At 34.1% G+C, this 17,032-nt stretch overlaps 1 protein-coding gene across 4 annotated transcripts in view; it reads left to right on the top strand.

Moving 5' to 3' along the window:
• LOC110105261 (heterogeneous nuclear ribonucleoprotein Q) overlaps positions 1–15,935 on the top strand; it is a 39,698-nt gene extending 23,763 nt beyond the window's left edge. For all 4 annotated transcript variants that reach the window (XM_020834692.2, XM_020834702.2, XM_028693812.1 and 1 more), the window contains 6 exons: positions 422–562; positions 821–994; positions 1,073–1,277; positions 1,372–1,514; positions 1,667–1,749; positions 15,639–15,935. In XM_020834692.2, the coding sequence (XP_020690351.1) occupies positions 422–562; positions 821–994; positions 1,073–1,277; positions 1,372–1,514; positions 1,667–1,749; positions 15,639–15,759 (867 nt within the window). In that variant the 3' untranslated portion in view covers positions 15,760–15,935. The remainder of the gene's footprint in view (positions 1–421; positions 563–820; positions 995–1,072; positions 1,278–1,371; positions 1,515–1,666; positions 1,750–15,638) is intronic.
• Positions 15,936–17,032: the final 1,097 nt, after the last annotated feature.

The following is a 17,032-nucleotide window of genomic DNA, read 5'->3' as shown; positions in this document are numbered from 1 at the left end:
CAGCAACATGTTGCCCGAGTCTCGCCTGCCCGCGCGCTACTTGCGTTTGCCCTAATAAAAATGGCGCAGGTCATTACGGGTTAGTATCGGGTTGACCTGAACCCAACCCGAAACTTGAAAAGGGTCGGAAATTGAGATGCAAACCCAACCCATTTTTCAAATGGGTTGACCTTAACCCGAAAATTTGGGATCAGGTTTGTGTCGGGTTTCCATTTCATGTCAATTTTTGACACCCCTAGTTTTGTACAAGTCTTTTTGCTTTGTGATAAAGTTATCGTTTACTAGATTTTTATCTTAGTTCAACCCATTTGCTTGATGGTTTTTCTTGATCATATCTTACTATTATTTGGGTGGCCTTTTGTCATTTGCTCCTGTCTCTTTATGAATTTCTTATGATTTGATGTGCTGCAACTTGTGGCAGGGTAAAAAGATCAAGTTCTCGACATCTCAAGCAAAGAATAAGCTCTTTATTGGCAATGTACCCAGGAACTGGACTGAGGATGATTTGAAGAATGTTGTATCAAAAATCGGTCCAGGTTTAATTGGTGTGCAACTAATAAAGGTAGTTTTATATGCGTGGTCCAACACCATTGCCTAACTTTGCAATAACACGTAATGCCAGGGTCTTTTAAGTAAATAATTTGAAATCTGCAGACGTATTTGTGTATTTACCCTGTCCTGACGATGTTGTGTTTTCCACGTTTCTTTGTAGGCTGACTATTCCCTTGCGTTTTTGTTCAGTAGATTTATATGCCTAGTGTGAGACTTTGGCCTATTGTTTTCTATGTTAAATCTTTATTTTTCATTTTTTATTCTCCAGGATCCACAAAATTCTTCTCGCAATCGGGGTTTTGCATTTATTGAATACTACAATCATGTATGTGCAGAGTACTCTCGAAAGAAAATGTCAATCCCAGAATTTAAGCTAGATTCCAATGCCCTTACGGTGAACTGGGCAGAACCAAAAAGTGGGGACTCTTCTTCAGCTTCGCAGGTATTTTGCATGTTTCTTTTGGCTTGCTTGGCTATTCCTTTATTTTTCTTAACATGGTTTTTATTTTCATTGTTACAGATTAAGGCAATATATGTAAAAAATTTGCCCAATACTGTAACTGAAGATAAGCTGAAAAAGCTATTTGAACGCCATGGAAAAATTACGAAAGTTGCTCTGCCTATTGTAAAATCTGGACAGGAGAATAGGATTGGTTTCGTGCATTTTGCAGAGAGATCAATTGCCATGAAAGCACTTCAGAACACTGAGATATATGAACTTGATGGTAATCTTTTATTCATATTGAATGGACAATTATTATTTTCTGTATCATCTATATTTACTTTGAGTTATTATTAATTTTCTTTTCTTCGAAATAGGGCGTGTTCTTGAGTGTTCCATTGCAAAACCTCCGGCTGATAAAAAAGTGCCATCTGTGACTGTGACTGATTTAAGAAAAGGCTCTTTGCAACCAGGTTTACTTGGAGGTGCCTATGGTGCTCAGCCTGCTACTTTTGCTCGGGTATATCTGCTTTTACTTTGTCTTGTCTTTCTTCTTTTGCTTTTGATTTCAATACCTAGGTTTTGAGATGGTCTGTCAAGGTACTATATGATCTGCCTCGACTTTTCTCAGCATAACCAGCTTATGCTTATTTGATTTTCCTTTGGTTGCAGCCTGTGGCTTACGGAAGAGGCACCGCTCCTGGTGTAACAATGGTGCCTATGATACTGCCAGATGGACGTTTTGGCTATGTTCTGTAAGATATATGCTTTATTTTGTTTAAGGGATCTTTGTTTTATTGCTTTCTTTGCAAAGTATGTTTACTTTACTCAAAGTTTCATTTGATTTTGCACCTCACATCGAGTTAATCTGAATAGCATTAATGGTCATAATATGGATAACCCCATCTCTTCATTCTCTATGACCAAAAGAAAAAGAGAAGAAGAAAAGTTGTGATCATAGTTGATTGTTTAATAACATGCATTATTCAATAAAGACGACATTAGATCAAAAAACACTTCATTTAGTAGGTATCATTGTCATCTTAATAGCATTGCCATGTAGATAGCAATTTTATTCAAATAACAGTGAACAAAACAGACCCTTTTAAGTTTAGTTGTTTCTTTTCCATCTTTGCATGCAAGCATAGCATGATGTAAAAACAGAGCTTGCTTAAGAATGAAACTTGTGTAGAGAATTTAGTTGATTTATGTTGAAAAATAGTCATGGGTGATAAAGTTTGTCAGATTCAAACTGCACGATGCATAATTGAATGAGATTCAGTTGACATTGTCTAAATTCTGTTTGAAGGGATCAACAAATGATATTTGTTTTGTGAGGGACGCCTGCTAACTCCCACATATAGTTTGAGGTGGGATTAAACATATATGGGACTGAGGCAGTGGGAAAGAAGATGCGCAAGAGTTTTTTTGCAAATGTTGTTACATAGCCCATGAGTTATTGTCACGTGCTCATGAACATGGCTTATGATTCCAATTGTTGATCAAACGCTGACATAGTTTGCTCCTGTGAAACATACATGCGATAAGAGTTGCTTTGGATTTTAACACTAAAATTTGAACATGATCTTTGCTAGCTAAAAACTTATGTTCACTCAAGTCAAATTCTTAGAAATTCCGTTAGAAGATTAAGTGATGGCAAGCGGTTACAATGAGTTTAACAAGACAATCAAAATAACAACGAAAACAAGATAATAATACTAATAGCAAATAAACACGAATCCATGACGTAACATTAAGAAATAGCCACCATGAGTTCCTTCTCTCTTGCTCTTGGGGTTGGGTTCAGCGGAGCAATGGTAGAAGCAATCCCAATGATGCCACCACGGCCTTGTTCGCCGGACAATTAGCTGGAGGAGAAGAAGTCGTTGATCTTCCGATGAGGAGCCAAGGTACCTTGGGTTTTTGAAGCTCGATTATTTCCGTTAGGCAGTAGAGGATGCGGTTGACGTAGTCTTCCACCGAGTCGTTGTACTCCTAGTCCGGCTCGTAGAAAGGGGAGCAGAGAATGTCGATTTCCCCTTGGGCGTTGTAGGCGAGGCCGTGGTCGACCTTAGGGTCGGCCATACAAGCTTCCCTCAAAATATGTTAGCAAGCAAGTAGGGAGGAGGGGAGGAGAAAAGTAGGGAAGGAGGGAGAGGAGGAGAGCCGGCGGTTTGGGTGAAGGGGAGCCGGCAGCTTGTGGGAGTAAGGGGGGAAATTAGGATGAGGGCTACGAAAATTTGTTTAAGTGGAAATTAATTTCAGGTTTAAGTGGAATTGGAGGGAAATCGGATTTGAATTTAAACTCAAATTCAAGTGGGGCGAGGGCTTCAATAGGAAAGCAAATTAAAAAGCCCACTAAAGGGGGCTGGCGGCTTCATGAGGGGAGATAGGGATTATGGAGAGAATTTTGGGAGTTTCCAAATATATCTTTGTAGGCTAGGAAAGTAAATAAGAAATCCAATTTAATTTATTTTTAATTGGATTCATGATACTAACTTTCCTTATTTGGATTTTTTAAATAAGGAAAGTATTTGAAATTCAAATTTGAATTTCAAATGATTTAAATCATCCCTTTAATTGCTTGCGCTAAGTTAGGGAGTTATGATGATTGAAATCATCATAATTGGAGGGGTGCAAGAGGGGAGGTCGGCAGCAATGGGAAAGGGGATGATGGCGTCGAGTGTGAGGAGAGGGGCTTGGGCCGTCGGTTGGGGCTTGAGGTGGTGGAGTTAGGGGAGGATTTGGGTGGGGAGGACGGCTGGTGGTGGAAGGGAAAAGAGCCGGCGAGTGGGGTGGGGAGGAGAAGAAAAGAAAATAAAATGGATTAAACCATGAGCCGCGGACTCTTCTAACGGCTAGTGGGTATTGCGTTTGCTCTCACCTTGAGCTCTCTCTCCCTTGTCTCTAGTGCTCACACAAGAAGAAGAAGAAATCACAAAATTTTCATTATCAAATCATCATTCTCCTACAACACATAAGACCGATATATGTAGGTCTCAAACATAAAAAGGAAAAGTACACAATTGCCCTCCGGGCTACAATAACAAACACTTCCCCATATGGGTAAATTCGAAAAACAACAAAACTAAATAAAACATAAAGAAATGCATCAAAAGTAGAGACGCTGAATTGTAGCCGTCGATCTATGATTCCGTCGCCGGTACACGTGTCTGAATCTCTGAACGATGTCCTCATCAAAGTACTTACACCATATATTTTTTATGTTGGATAGTTTATGTGGGCCTTCTCCTTTACTCCTTTAGGCATGCGTCTAAGTTGTTCTATTTTTTATATACACATTTGGTAGTTCCAAGAAGATTTCCTTTCAATGCGTGGAAGGGTTGTAGATTTGACCTTTTTTATGTTTTTTGCCCATTTTGAGAGATCGCATATTAGAAATTTTTATAATGGTAGCAATGTAGTCCAATATTTGTTGACTTTATGTTAAAGCACTACATGTCTCTTGCTAACCATGTCTTATCTTTAAACACTCATAATGCCCCAAAAGACCCAATTGTTCTTGATCTCTCTTAGGTCGAACTCTTGGAGTTTTGACAAGGTCAGTTAGATCATGGTGCCGAATGGTTCTTGTTGGATGCCTTGTTGGCTTTCCATTTGTTTCATCTTCCCCCATATAGTCTTTTGGGACTAGTCACCCAGAGTCTTCTTAGCGAGTATGTTTTTGGAATTTAGCTCGATATAAGTGATGCTGTAGTTGAATTGACAACGGAATGTTGTCACACATAGAACCTTGTTTTTGCTCTGGTTCTCGTTTGTTCTATTCTCAAGGATCTTGTGCCTTGACCAAGTTTACCCCATCTAGTCATAGTAATAATATACACAAAGCATCCTTATTGGCTTTATTGATTGATTTGATGGTATAGGACAAATTTTTGTTGATTCTATCTTAATTGTCCTAGGTGAGTAGTAGATAATAACTTGTCTGCCTCAAGTCGCTTGGAGGGCGAGATTGGGGCATTGATATGGTTCTAGTTGACCACTTTGTACCATTTGATTGGAAGTAGTTAGATTTTTTGTGTTTTACTAGTGGTCCTACTAACATTTGGGTGACTACTGGGCATTATACGTGACACTGTGATTCTACACTTTGGTGGAGTTAAATGTGTAGACTCAACCACGGGACTTAGTTCTTGATTGCCATGTAAAAGCACTTGGTCTTGTCCATGGAGTCATTTTTGTTGATCTCAATTGGGCTTTAGGCTAAAGTGATTGATTTGATCACCGATGGGGGTTTTACCGCTATTTGGGCTTTTTTTTCTTTGTGATACTTCTCTATAGCAAATAGGATACTATAGTGCAAAGTTCTTATGGAGCCTAGAGCATGGCGTAATACATATTATTTTAAAAGTATAAAAAAAATATAAACTATTAATAATTAAGCAATATAATAGAAATATCCAAATGCGAAAAAGTTTTATTAATGTCATATAAGAAAAAAGTTTTGATTATTTTAACATACTTGATTTTATGAAAGTTGAATAGATTGGAAATGAATTATCATGGCAAAAAACAAATAAATTTTTAAATAAAATTATCTCATAAAAATGCATAATATTGGATCAAAATATTAAAGATTTATGTTTAGCCTCAACCACTCATAGCAGTAGAACTAGTCTTTTTTTTGCAAATAACATTTTTTTAAGACTACGCTAATTAGCATGATAATTAATATCTTCATAATTAAAATTGACTCATCTCCTTCTTCAGCTTATCATAATCTCCTAAATCATGATTTTTGTCACCCTCGTACCATTCAAATTCATTTACGTGATTAATATGCCTTCATGATTTCCTTCTCATTCCGTTTAGATTGATCTCAAGTTTTGTAGCTTCTTTTATAAACTCAGCTTGCTTTCACAATAATATTTTATGCAAACCTTTGTTCACCAATCAGTGATTCATCTTTATTTTATTCATCAACCAATTTTCTTCTAAATAACTTAAATCACTTATTAACATCAACTATATCTGATGTGATGCAAGAGTTGAGTTACACAAGATTAAAAAGAAGATTTAAACACTAGCTCAACCAATTATATAATCATGTCTCAAATTAAATTTGGCTACAACAATTCTTAGTGTTTAACTTGTTTAGGCAAAGGAATTACAAGGAGATAACCAAACTATTTAAGCAAATACAAAGAAAAACATAAAGTTAAAAGCTAGTGACTGGAATCCAACGATTAATTCGGAGTTGTTCACCTTGAGGCCTCTTCTCTCTTTCCTACGAAACTAGGTTGAGCGGCGGAAGATCGTCCAAACTAGTAGTGAGGTTGCCATGAGGAGGGAGGTGCCAAGGAACGTCGTTGTGGAGAAGGAGCTCGGAGGTGGAGGTGGCACGGGAGGATGACCTTTAATGATCCACGTGTAGACGGAAAAATGGTCGTCGATGGAATCCACTAGTGTTGGTAGAATCCGATCCAAATATTCTTCGACGGTGTCGTCGAAATCAAATCCTACGTCGAATAATAGTGATTTGAGGATGTCAACTTTTCCTTGGTTGTCATACTCAAACCCGAAGTTCCACTCGGGGTTCCTCCATGCATTCTTGAAAGTGAGAATGGGTGGTCGCCGCAAAAGGCTCTCCAATGGGAGGGAGAGAGGGGCGGCGGGTTGGAGAGGGGATGGGGAGGCCGGCGGTAGAGCAAGGATGAGGGGAGGAGGGCTTTGTTTGAGAACTGAAATTAATTTCAATTCTAAGGGATTTGGGAGGGAAAATACATGAGGTTTGAATTTCCAATTGAAAGCAATTAAGGCATTAATGGAAAATTAATTAGGGTCAGGATGAGGGGGGGCCGGCGGTAGGGAGAAGGGGGAGAAAAAAAAATAAAAACTGAAATTACTTTCAGTTTTTGCACAATTGGAGGGAAGAAATATTTGGTAGTAATTAGGATTTCAAATAGGAGGGGGAAATTAATTACTCCTTAATGGAAATTCCCCTAAAGGGGGGGCCGGCGTCATTACTAGAGAGATAGAGGGAGTTAGGGAGAGGAGGGAGAGGGTTTCTAAACTTAAAAGATGACTAGAAAAAATTTGAAATAAAATCCAAATTAATTTTAAATTAAATTTGGAGTTATTCAAAAACTTTCCAAAAATAGAATTTTCAAATTTGGAAAGAAATTACAATTTGAAAATTCAAATTTCAATGAGGGGTTAGAGTATGAGGTGTGGTGGTGGTGGTGGAGAGGAAGGAAGGCCGGCGGCAAGGAGGCCGGCCGGCGAGGCAATGGGTTGACGGGTTTGGTAGGGGCGGCGGCAACAAGGAGAGGGAGGGGCTCGAGCTTCTTGCTTCCTCTTCTTTACTTGAGATCTTCTACGATGGAGGTAAGGGACCAAGGATTTCAAACCTTGGATAATTTCTCCAAGTGAACTCACAAAGAGATCACAAAGAACTCACTAAGAGATCTCAATGATTTTGAACTCACAAAGAGAACAAATGCAAAGGAAAATTTTCATTCAATAATTCAATACCCCATACATGATACAAGGGGCCATATAAATAGGTTCCAAATGAAAGCAAATGCAAAAGTCTAAAATGCCCCTCGGGCTACAAGATAAAACTAATACCCACAAGGGTAAAATGGGAAAAAACTGAAAAGCAACAAGTAATATAAGAACTACAGATACAACAAATCATCAGTAGTAAAGGCTATCCATCATAGTCGTCGATCTCCGGTGTCATCTCTGATAGACGCGTCGGAATCTCCTGTCGATGCCCCCCATCAATATCATTTGATGAGATCAGGTCAATAATGTTATGCAACATTTATCTTTGAATCAACGCCTTATTATACTTATAAATTTAATAATGCTTTGACAGTTACTCCATCTTGCTTATTTTACTATGAAGCTTCAATAAAATTTTAAGATAAAGAAACGGTAAGATTTAATGTTAACAATCACTATACAATTTAATATTTGTACTCAAAAAATTTAAATACATGCCATACATTAACATCTAATTAAACTACCCGGAACTAAGGACATTATTTACAAAACTTTATAAATGTACTCATTAGATATAATGTTAGCCTAATTATAAGTGTTCATTCGGGTTTGCGAGTAAGTTTTGGATCTGACTTAAAGTTGACTTGATCAGTTTGCTTGACTCAAATTTAGCTTGTTTATGATATGCATCAAAATGTTTGACCCAAACTCCACTTAAAGCCGACTCATTCAACCTATTTAATGTTTATAACACATTTTTTAGATCAGTACAACCCGCTTAACCTAATTACAATTCGTTTAACTTGAAAATGACATGTTTAACTCGAACTAACTCATAACCTCAAATGATAATTGCATCAATTGAGTCAATTTTAAGCTTTTTGTGTCAACCTGAACTCAACTTGAAAATTAATTAGGTCTATATTTCAAATCAATCTCATCTCAAATAAAATTCAAATTTTTCTAGTTGCGTTTGGGTTGGGTTGTTAGGTGTGATATTTATTGACACCCCTAATATTAGCCACCAATCAATAAGAATCATATAATAACTTCCAATTTTATTTAAATATTAAATTATTGTTCTATATTGATTATCATTAAGGTTTTAATATCATATTATCTAGTGCACAAGTTGTCTCATGCCTCACAATTGGAGGAATCCCAAAAAGTTATTCGTTCATAATGCCCGCTCTCAATTCCTTTTTATTTTTTCTTCTTCATTGATTTCCTTAGTCAATATTTATATATGTACATATAAACCAACAACTTTTAAATTATCCTTCAAAAGAAAAAGTTCCTAATTATAAAAATAGTTGGTGATAGAATTAAAATGTGCAAGAAAAAATAAAAAATAAGAAGCTTTGTTATAAAAAATTGGTTTCGATGTAAAAACTAAAAAAATTGGGGAAGATATAAAGAGCCCATAAAGAGTCTAAGAAAGTAATATGTGATACAAAGAATTTTGCTTTTAATGATTTATAATAATAGATTGGAAACTAAGGATGACGAAAGATTTATGTATAAGTTAGTCAAGCAAAAGAGATAGGAGAAGTAAGAATTTAGCTCTAGTGAAGTGTATTAAGAATGGAAAATCAAAAGTATTTTTTATTAGAAGAGGATAATCAACAAAGGTGGATGAGATATTTTTATAAGCTTTTCAATGAAGATTGTGGGAATACGATTGACTTTAGTAATTTTAGCACCCTAAATGAAACTAAAATTTTGTACTTTTATCAATGTATCAATAAAACCGAAGTTAGAGAAGCTTTAAAGAAAATGAAGTGTGGAAAAGTTGTTGGACCTGATGATATTCCAATAGAGGTGTAAAAAATGCTTAGGTATGGTGGAATTTATTGGCTTACGAAAATTTTCAATATTATTTTGAAGATTAAAAAGATGCCAGATGAGTGGAGGAGTGTGTGATTCATATTTTTAAGAATAAAGGTGATGCACAAGAGTGTGCAAATTATAGAAGAATTAAATTAATGTGTCATACTTTAAAGTTGTGGGTGAGAGTTATTGAGTATAGGTTACGACATTTTTTTTCTTCATTTCTTTTTTTCTAAGTATAGGTTACGACATGATACTAATGTTTCTCCAAATTTCAATTTGGATTCATGTTGGGTAGGTCTACTGTGGAAGCTATACATTTATTGAGAGGTTTGATGGAGAAATATAGAGTGAATAATGATGATCTACATATGATATTTATTGATTCAGAGAAATCTTATGAGAAAGTTCTGAGAGAAGTGCTATGGTGATTGTTAAAAAAAGAAAGGGTTTAATAATGTTTATACTCAAGTCATTAAGGATATGTATGAATGAGCTGTTACTTGTGTTCAAACACAAGGTGGTTTAACCAAGTATTTTCCTATTTTCAGTTGTATTATATATAGGATCAGCTTTAAGCATATTATTTTACTTTAGTCATATGGATGTATCCTTGTGTATACTTTTTGATGATGATATTCTTCTTGTTGATAAAGACTAAAGAGGGAGTCAAATGTAAATTTGAATTTTGGAGGTCAACCTTAGTGTCTAAATGTTTTTGTTTGAGTAGATCTAAAATTGAATACATGGATTGTAATTTTAGTAGTAAAAGATCTAGTGGGGAGATTGTGACTCTGGGCAATCAAGTCATTACTAAGAGTACAGGTTTTAGATTATCTCGAGTCTATTATCTAGAGTGATGGTGAAATATATGGGGATTTTATTAGTAAAATTCAAGTTGGATGGTTGAAATGGAGGAATTCATTGAGCATGTTGTGTGATAGAAAAGTACTCCTCAAACTTAAGGGAAAATTCTATAAGATAGTGGTGAGACTTGCAATGATATATGGCGTAAAATGTTGGCCATTAAAAGAGAGGCGTAAGATAAGTGTTGCAGAGATGAGGATGCTCAGTTGGATGAGTGGCTCTACTTTTAGAAACAAAATGTGAAACGAGCATATATGTGAAAAGGTTGGAGTAGCTCTGATGGTAGATAAGATTAGAGAGAGTCACCTTAGATGGTTTGGTCACATAAAATGTTGGTCTTCTGGTGACCCGATTTGGAGAGTAGATGTATTAGATTTGACCTATGTAAAGAGAGGTAGAGGTAGACCTAAAAATACTTGGTTAGAAAATATTAGATATGACTTAAAAAAAAAAGATTTAAATGACAATTTGACTAACATGACACAATGGTGAAAAAAGATTCATGTATCTAATTCCACATAGTGGGATAAAGGCTTGTTGTTGTAATGTTGGGGTTATTTTAAAAAAAAAAACCTCAAGGTTTAAGAAGTGAGCCATTGCACGTTCTCCAATGTAGTTGCGCTTCCCACTTTCAATCAATTATTTGAAAACTTCGTTTATAATGGTTATTGTTGGTAAAAGATGTAGCTATTATTTCTTTTGCCATATTCATTGTCTTTTATATGTAATCCATCATAGGCCTTTTATCTGTATCTATCAAACGAATGACTCAACAAAGAGCCATCTACTTTGAGTGCAAGCCCCACAATACACTAAAAAAATTGTTTCAAGGTGCTTTTTTGTGTTTGTGCAGCTTTTGTTTATTTTGAATAAAGACCCAGCGCAAATTCGTCAAATCATGGTTTAAAATGATATTCGGGGCACCCTTTACCAAAAGGTGCCTATTCCTTGATGAAGGTTCAAGATTTTTTGCTCTAAAAGAGGCTTATGATTTTTTTTTTTTTTATTTTAGGCATATGCCTCGAAGTTTTATGCCTCGAGGCATATGAGGTAAACACTTCAATTAATGTATACTTATTTTGTTTGCTATTTTAAGTAATATAATACAAGAGGATTTAGACTTGTTTGATTAGAGAGAGAGAGAGAGAGAGAGAGAGCAATGAAATTGGAGATGAGTGAGCGTGTGCGGAGCCAACGGATGAAGATTGAGTGTTGCGAGTAGGATAGAGATCAATCGTCATGAGTGCGGGTGGAGTTGAGCATTGCAAGCTTGCATAGTGACATTTGACTAACTAGACAGCTGCAATGAGGTTGTTTATCTTTTATAAACTATGTTTTGTTTTATTTGAACTATATTTTTTGCCCTTTTTTCTAAATTTTCTTTAATTTCATTTTAATGAATTTTCCATATTTTAATAGGATATCTTGTTTTATTTTTATTTCTTTTTTAAGTTGCCAAATGCTTCCATTATCATTGAAAGCTGTGATACTTAAATTTGTTGAAGGGGATGCCTGCATCATACAACCATTTACTACTTGACCAACTCTTTTCATCTCTTCGGCAGAGCATTCAATTTTTTTATATTTTACTTCACAACTTGAAAGGGATTCAAAGCTAAAAATATATCCAGTATCTATTAATTTGTTGCTCTTAAAGCATAGTAGTGGTCATTGAATTTGATTTATGGTAACTGTTTGATGGTCCTAAAGCTAAATTTTCCATATATCTCCTAAAATCATCTACTTCATTCATAGCATCATGTGGCTTTTAATTACTTTCAACTACTTATTCATGCTCTCAAATTTTTTCTTTCAAACATGAGGCAAACTGCCACAAATTTGAGCATTTTTATAACCTCAATCCAAGTTTTGTTTAGGGCAATTAATTCTTCCTTTTTAATTTTGCCCCAAAAAATAAATTTCACACAACTTGTATTATTGTCCTTTGAAAAGCCATAATATTTATTATGCGATATCTTTCTTAAAAGTTTCACCTAATTGACATTTCACACAATTGATAGCAAAAAAATTGAATTATGGAACAATGTGGCTTAACATAGTTCTTAAATATTATGGACAAAAGTTTTACAAATTTAATATGAAATCATAATAATCAAATCAACTCGAAGCAGTAATTTATTAATAATACAATAAAATATGTTGAACCAAATTAGATTAAACAAAATTAAATGTAAAAAACAAAAAAAAAAAACAAATCCGATTCCAATTGAATATAGATTTATTATCTTATTGTTTTAGAAGAAGATTAATTTTGATTTCAATTGGTAATGAAATCGTGATGTTAAAATCCAAAGCATATTTTCCACCTTATTTAGCTTTTTTATTGATAGGGAATGTTGAGATAACACTGTCGTTGTCAGGTCCAAGTCCTGAATGAGAAAAGTGGAAGGTTGCGTTAGATAGTCGACAATCAGCGTAAAACTTGTTGAATAATTATGATATGAATCCTTTAATACATTGTGTTAATGCTAGGGCATTCCCTTAAACTTTTTAATACTATTTTGAAGATTAAAAGATCTCAGATGAGGGGAGGAGTGTGTTGATTCCTATTTTTAAGAATAAAGGTGATACACAAGATTGTGCGAGTTATAGAGGAATTAAGTTGATGTGTCATACTTTAAAACTATGGGAGCAAGTTATGGAGCGTAGATTGTGGCATGATACTAGTGTTTCTCAAAATCAGTTTTGATTCATGTCGGGTTGGTCTACTATGGAAGCCATACATTTATTGAGAGGCTTGATGGAGAAATATAGAGAGAATAAGGAGGATCTACATATGATATTTATTGATTTAGAGAAAACATATGATAAAGTTCCCAGAGAAGTGCTATCGAGAGTTCTTGAAAAGAAAGGAGTTAATATTGCTTATATTCAAATCATTAAAGATATGTATGCATGAGCTATTATATGTGTCCAAACACAAGGTGGTTTGACCAAGTATTTTCCTATTTCAGTTGGATTACATTAAGGATTAGTCTTAAGCCCATATCTTTTTGCTTTAGTTATGGATGTTCTCACTAGACATTTGCAACATGATGCATCTTAGTGTATTTTTTTGCTGATGATATTCTTCCTGTTGATAAGACTAGAGAGGGAGTTGAAGGTAAACTTGAATTATGGAGGTCAACCTTAGAGTCTAAAGGTTTTCGCTTGAGTAGATCTAAAACTGAATATATGAAGTGTAATTTTAGTAGGAATTGACCTACTCCAGGGATTGTGACTTTGGGCGATCAAGTCATTAATAAGAGTACACGTTTTAGATATCTTGAATCTATTGTTCAGAGTGATGGTGAAATAGATGGAGATATTATCAGTAGAATTCAAGTTTGATGGTTGAAGTGGAAGAATGCATTGTGCTTGTTGTGTGATAGAAAAGTCTCCTTCAAACTTAATGAAAAATTCTATAAGATGGTGGTGAGACCTACAATGCTTTATGGTGCAGAATGCTGGCCATTAAAAGAGAAGCATAATACTAAGTTAAGTGTTGCATAGATGAGGATGCTCAGGTGGATGAGTGGGTTTACTCTTAGAGATAGGATACGAAATGAGCATATATGTGAAAATGTTGGAATAGCTCCAATGGAAGATAATATTAGAGAGAGTTGCCTTAGATGGTTTGGTCACATAAAACGACGGCCTTCCGATGACCCAGTTATGATAGTAGAGGTATTAGATTTGAGTTATATTAAGAAAGGTAGAGGTAGACCTAAAAAGACTTGGTTAAAAAATATAGAAAAGATCTTTCTTTATTAGATTTAAACGAGAATGTCTTTTAATAGGATAAAATGTAGAAAAAAGATTCATGTAGTTGATCCCACGTAGTGGGACTAAGGCTTGATGTTCTTGTTGTATTGATAGGGAATGTCGAGAATTGTGATTAATAAAGGCACATCCTTGGGAAGCCTGGCTTTCTTGTTTTATGTTTTCTTATTATTAGGGGTGCTACAAATAAATCTTCTGGTGGGAGGTATTAATGGAGTGGGAATTTTATGGGATATTATTTGAAAGAAACTATTGTATGGATACTAGTTAGGGGAGAATGTTCTAATTTCTTTAATCATTTTATAATAATCCCAAATAATACTCATGCATCCTCTATTTTTAGAAATATGGTTTTAAGAAAATATCAAACTAATTTAAATTCAAATATATAGAAAAAAAAAATAAAAAAAAAATAAAAGAACTACAAAAATCTTTGCATGTAAATTTAGAATAGAATTAATGTTAATAATTAAAGAATAAATGTAAACTAAATCCTAAAATAATGTAATAAATAGAATATTCAAGATATAATCTGATCTTGTTTGGAAGTTTAGTTCACATGCTTGAGGTGATGGGTCTAGTTCATGAGCATCTCTTGTAGCATGGGCGTTGCCATCCAAACAAAGTAGAATTTAGAGGTTTTTGGTTTCATCATCAGGGTGTGACATAGAATATCCAATGTTTATCTGATTATATTTATAATCATAACATGAACCTAATATACATCTATAAAGACTATAACTTTGCAACAAGTGATTCAACTTATGCTTATATGAAGAATCTAGTAAGAATATCATAATCTATTAATTAATATATTTGTTCTAATTTAGGCTAGAAATTAGTCTCACCATAGCCTCTTAGTTAAGTTCAGTGAGGGCTTGATATTTATGATCAATCAATCATCTTCAAGCTTATCATTATAATATCAATAATCACAGAAATAATCTTCACAAACAAACTCGTCATAAAGATCAAGTTTGAAAATTGATGACTACAAGATTTTTTGGGATTGCAACTTTGAAATTTGAGGATTGGTTTATAAAATGAATCTATTTTTGATAATATTGTTTTAGATTTTAATGAAATGAGCAATCATATTCATAATCATCATAAGATCTATGTTGTAATGACATTATTTTTTTCATGAGACTACCGATGTCTTGAAGTTGATTTATGACATTATGGTATTCCTGATGATTATAATGATTATCAAGGTTAGCATGCATGTGAAGTGAGAGAAGTGGCTGGTTAGTGATTTTATAACAATCCTAAATAACTTTCATTATTAGATTTAAACGAGAATTTGACTTTTAATAGAACACAATGGAGAAAAAGGATTCTTGTAGCCGATCCCACGTAGTGGGATAAAGGCTTGATGTTGTTGTTGCTGCCTAAATAACTTCCATTCAATTCCTAGGTATGAATTAAAATCAAATTAATTTGAATTTTATGCTTCAATTGGGACGGCTTTTTTACTATTTCTTAAAGTAGCTTTTTAGTACAAAAATTAATTGTTTTATACTAGAAAGTTGCTTTAAGAAGCATAAAGAAAGTCATCCTAAACGAAGCCTAAAGCTTCGCTTGGGACGACTTTTTAGGCTTTGTTTGGGACGACTTTTTTACTGCTTCTTAAAGCAGCTATTTATACAATAAGGCCTGATCTTGATTTCCCAACAATTTCATGAATGTGCAGGGAACAACCTGGTGTTCCTGTAGCAGCAATCCATAACAATGCTGGCCGAGATGGGAAGCATTTTGGCAATCATCAATACGGTAATGATTTTGGCAGAGGCCGTCGATACCATCCATATTGATTTTCCTTTTTATTCTATTCTAAAACCTCACGATCTGTTTCTATAGTTTCTGTTTTTTTATGATTTCTGTAAGCAATAGTAGTTTTAACTTCTTATGGATGATTTTGACTATGGTACTGTTAGAAGTAAGCGGACCTTTTTCAATAATGAATCCAACGAAATAGCTTATTGATAAATCTATTTTAAGATTAGAAATTTTATATCTATTGTTTATGTCTGATTTTCTTGATAATTGTCTTATAATCATTTTTTAAGGAGGAAAAAATAGGGATGATTAACAGTTAGGCTTTTGGTTGTTGGTAAGTTTAGATTTATTTTTGTTTTACATATAAAAATCATCAGAGATGTTTTAGATATAATCAAAGTAATTTATGGATATAATTTCATTTCATCTGTAACAAACATTTTTATAAATTATAATTATATTGAAATTGGGGCTATTTATTGTGAGAGTTTTGATGTTTGATTGAATGAAGTTAGAATTGCTAGAAATAATGCGGCAAATTAGGGAAATGTATAAATTAGTGGAATGTATAACAATTTTTTATTTAAAGGGAATTAAGTCATGCACTACTTAAACCAATAATTATAAATTTTTATATCTTTTTAAATTTAATTTACATTTGATATAATTTCAGTTAATATATAAGATTAGTATACGTTTTAGATATCTTGGATCTATTGTTCAGAGTAATTGTGAAATTGATGAGGATATTATCAGCATAATTCAAGTTGGATGGTTGAAGTGGAGGAATGCATCGGGTTTATTGTGCGATAGAAAAGTCCCCCTCAAACTTAAGAGAAAATCCTATAAGATAGTGGTGAGACTTGCAATGCTTTATAGTGCTGAATGTTGGCCATTAAAAGAGAAGCATAATACTAAGTGTTGTATAGATGAGTAGCTTGACCCTTAGAGATAGGATACGAAATAAGTATATATGTGAAAAGGTTGGAGTAGCTCCAATGGAAGATAAGATTATAGAGAATCGCCTTAGATGGTTTGGTCACATTAAACGAAGGCCTTTTGATGACCCAGTTAGGAAAGTTGAGGTATTAGATTTGACTTATGTTAAGAAAAGTAGAGGTAGACTTAGAAATGATCTTTCTTTATTATATTTAAATTAAAAATTGATTTTTAATCAAACACAATGGTGAAAAAATTTCATGTAGCTAACCCCATATAATGGGACAAAGGCTTGATGTTGTTGGTTATTGTATAAGCTTAAAATTTTAATATAAATTATTATTAATATATAGACTCGAAGATAATAAT

This window comes from Dendrobium catenatum, unplaced genomic scaffold (assembly GCF_001605985.2).
Source record: "Dendrobium catenatum unplaced genomic scaffold, ASM160598v2 fragScaff_scaffold_370, whole genome shotgun sequence".
In the NCBI taxonomy this organism is placed as follows: domain Eukaryota; kingdom Viridiplantae; phylum Streptophyta; class Magnoliopsida; order Asparagales; family Orchidaceae; genus Dendrobium; species Dendrobium catenatum.
Note: the sequence above shows the minus strand (reverse complement) of the source record. Positions and strands in the feature narration are given on the sequence as shown.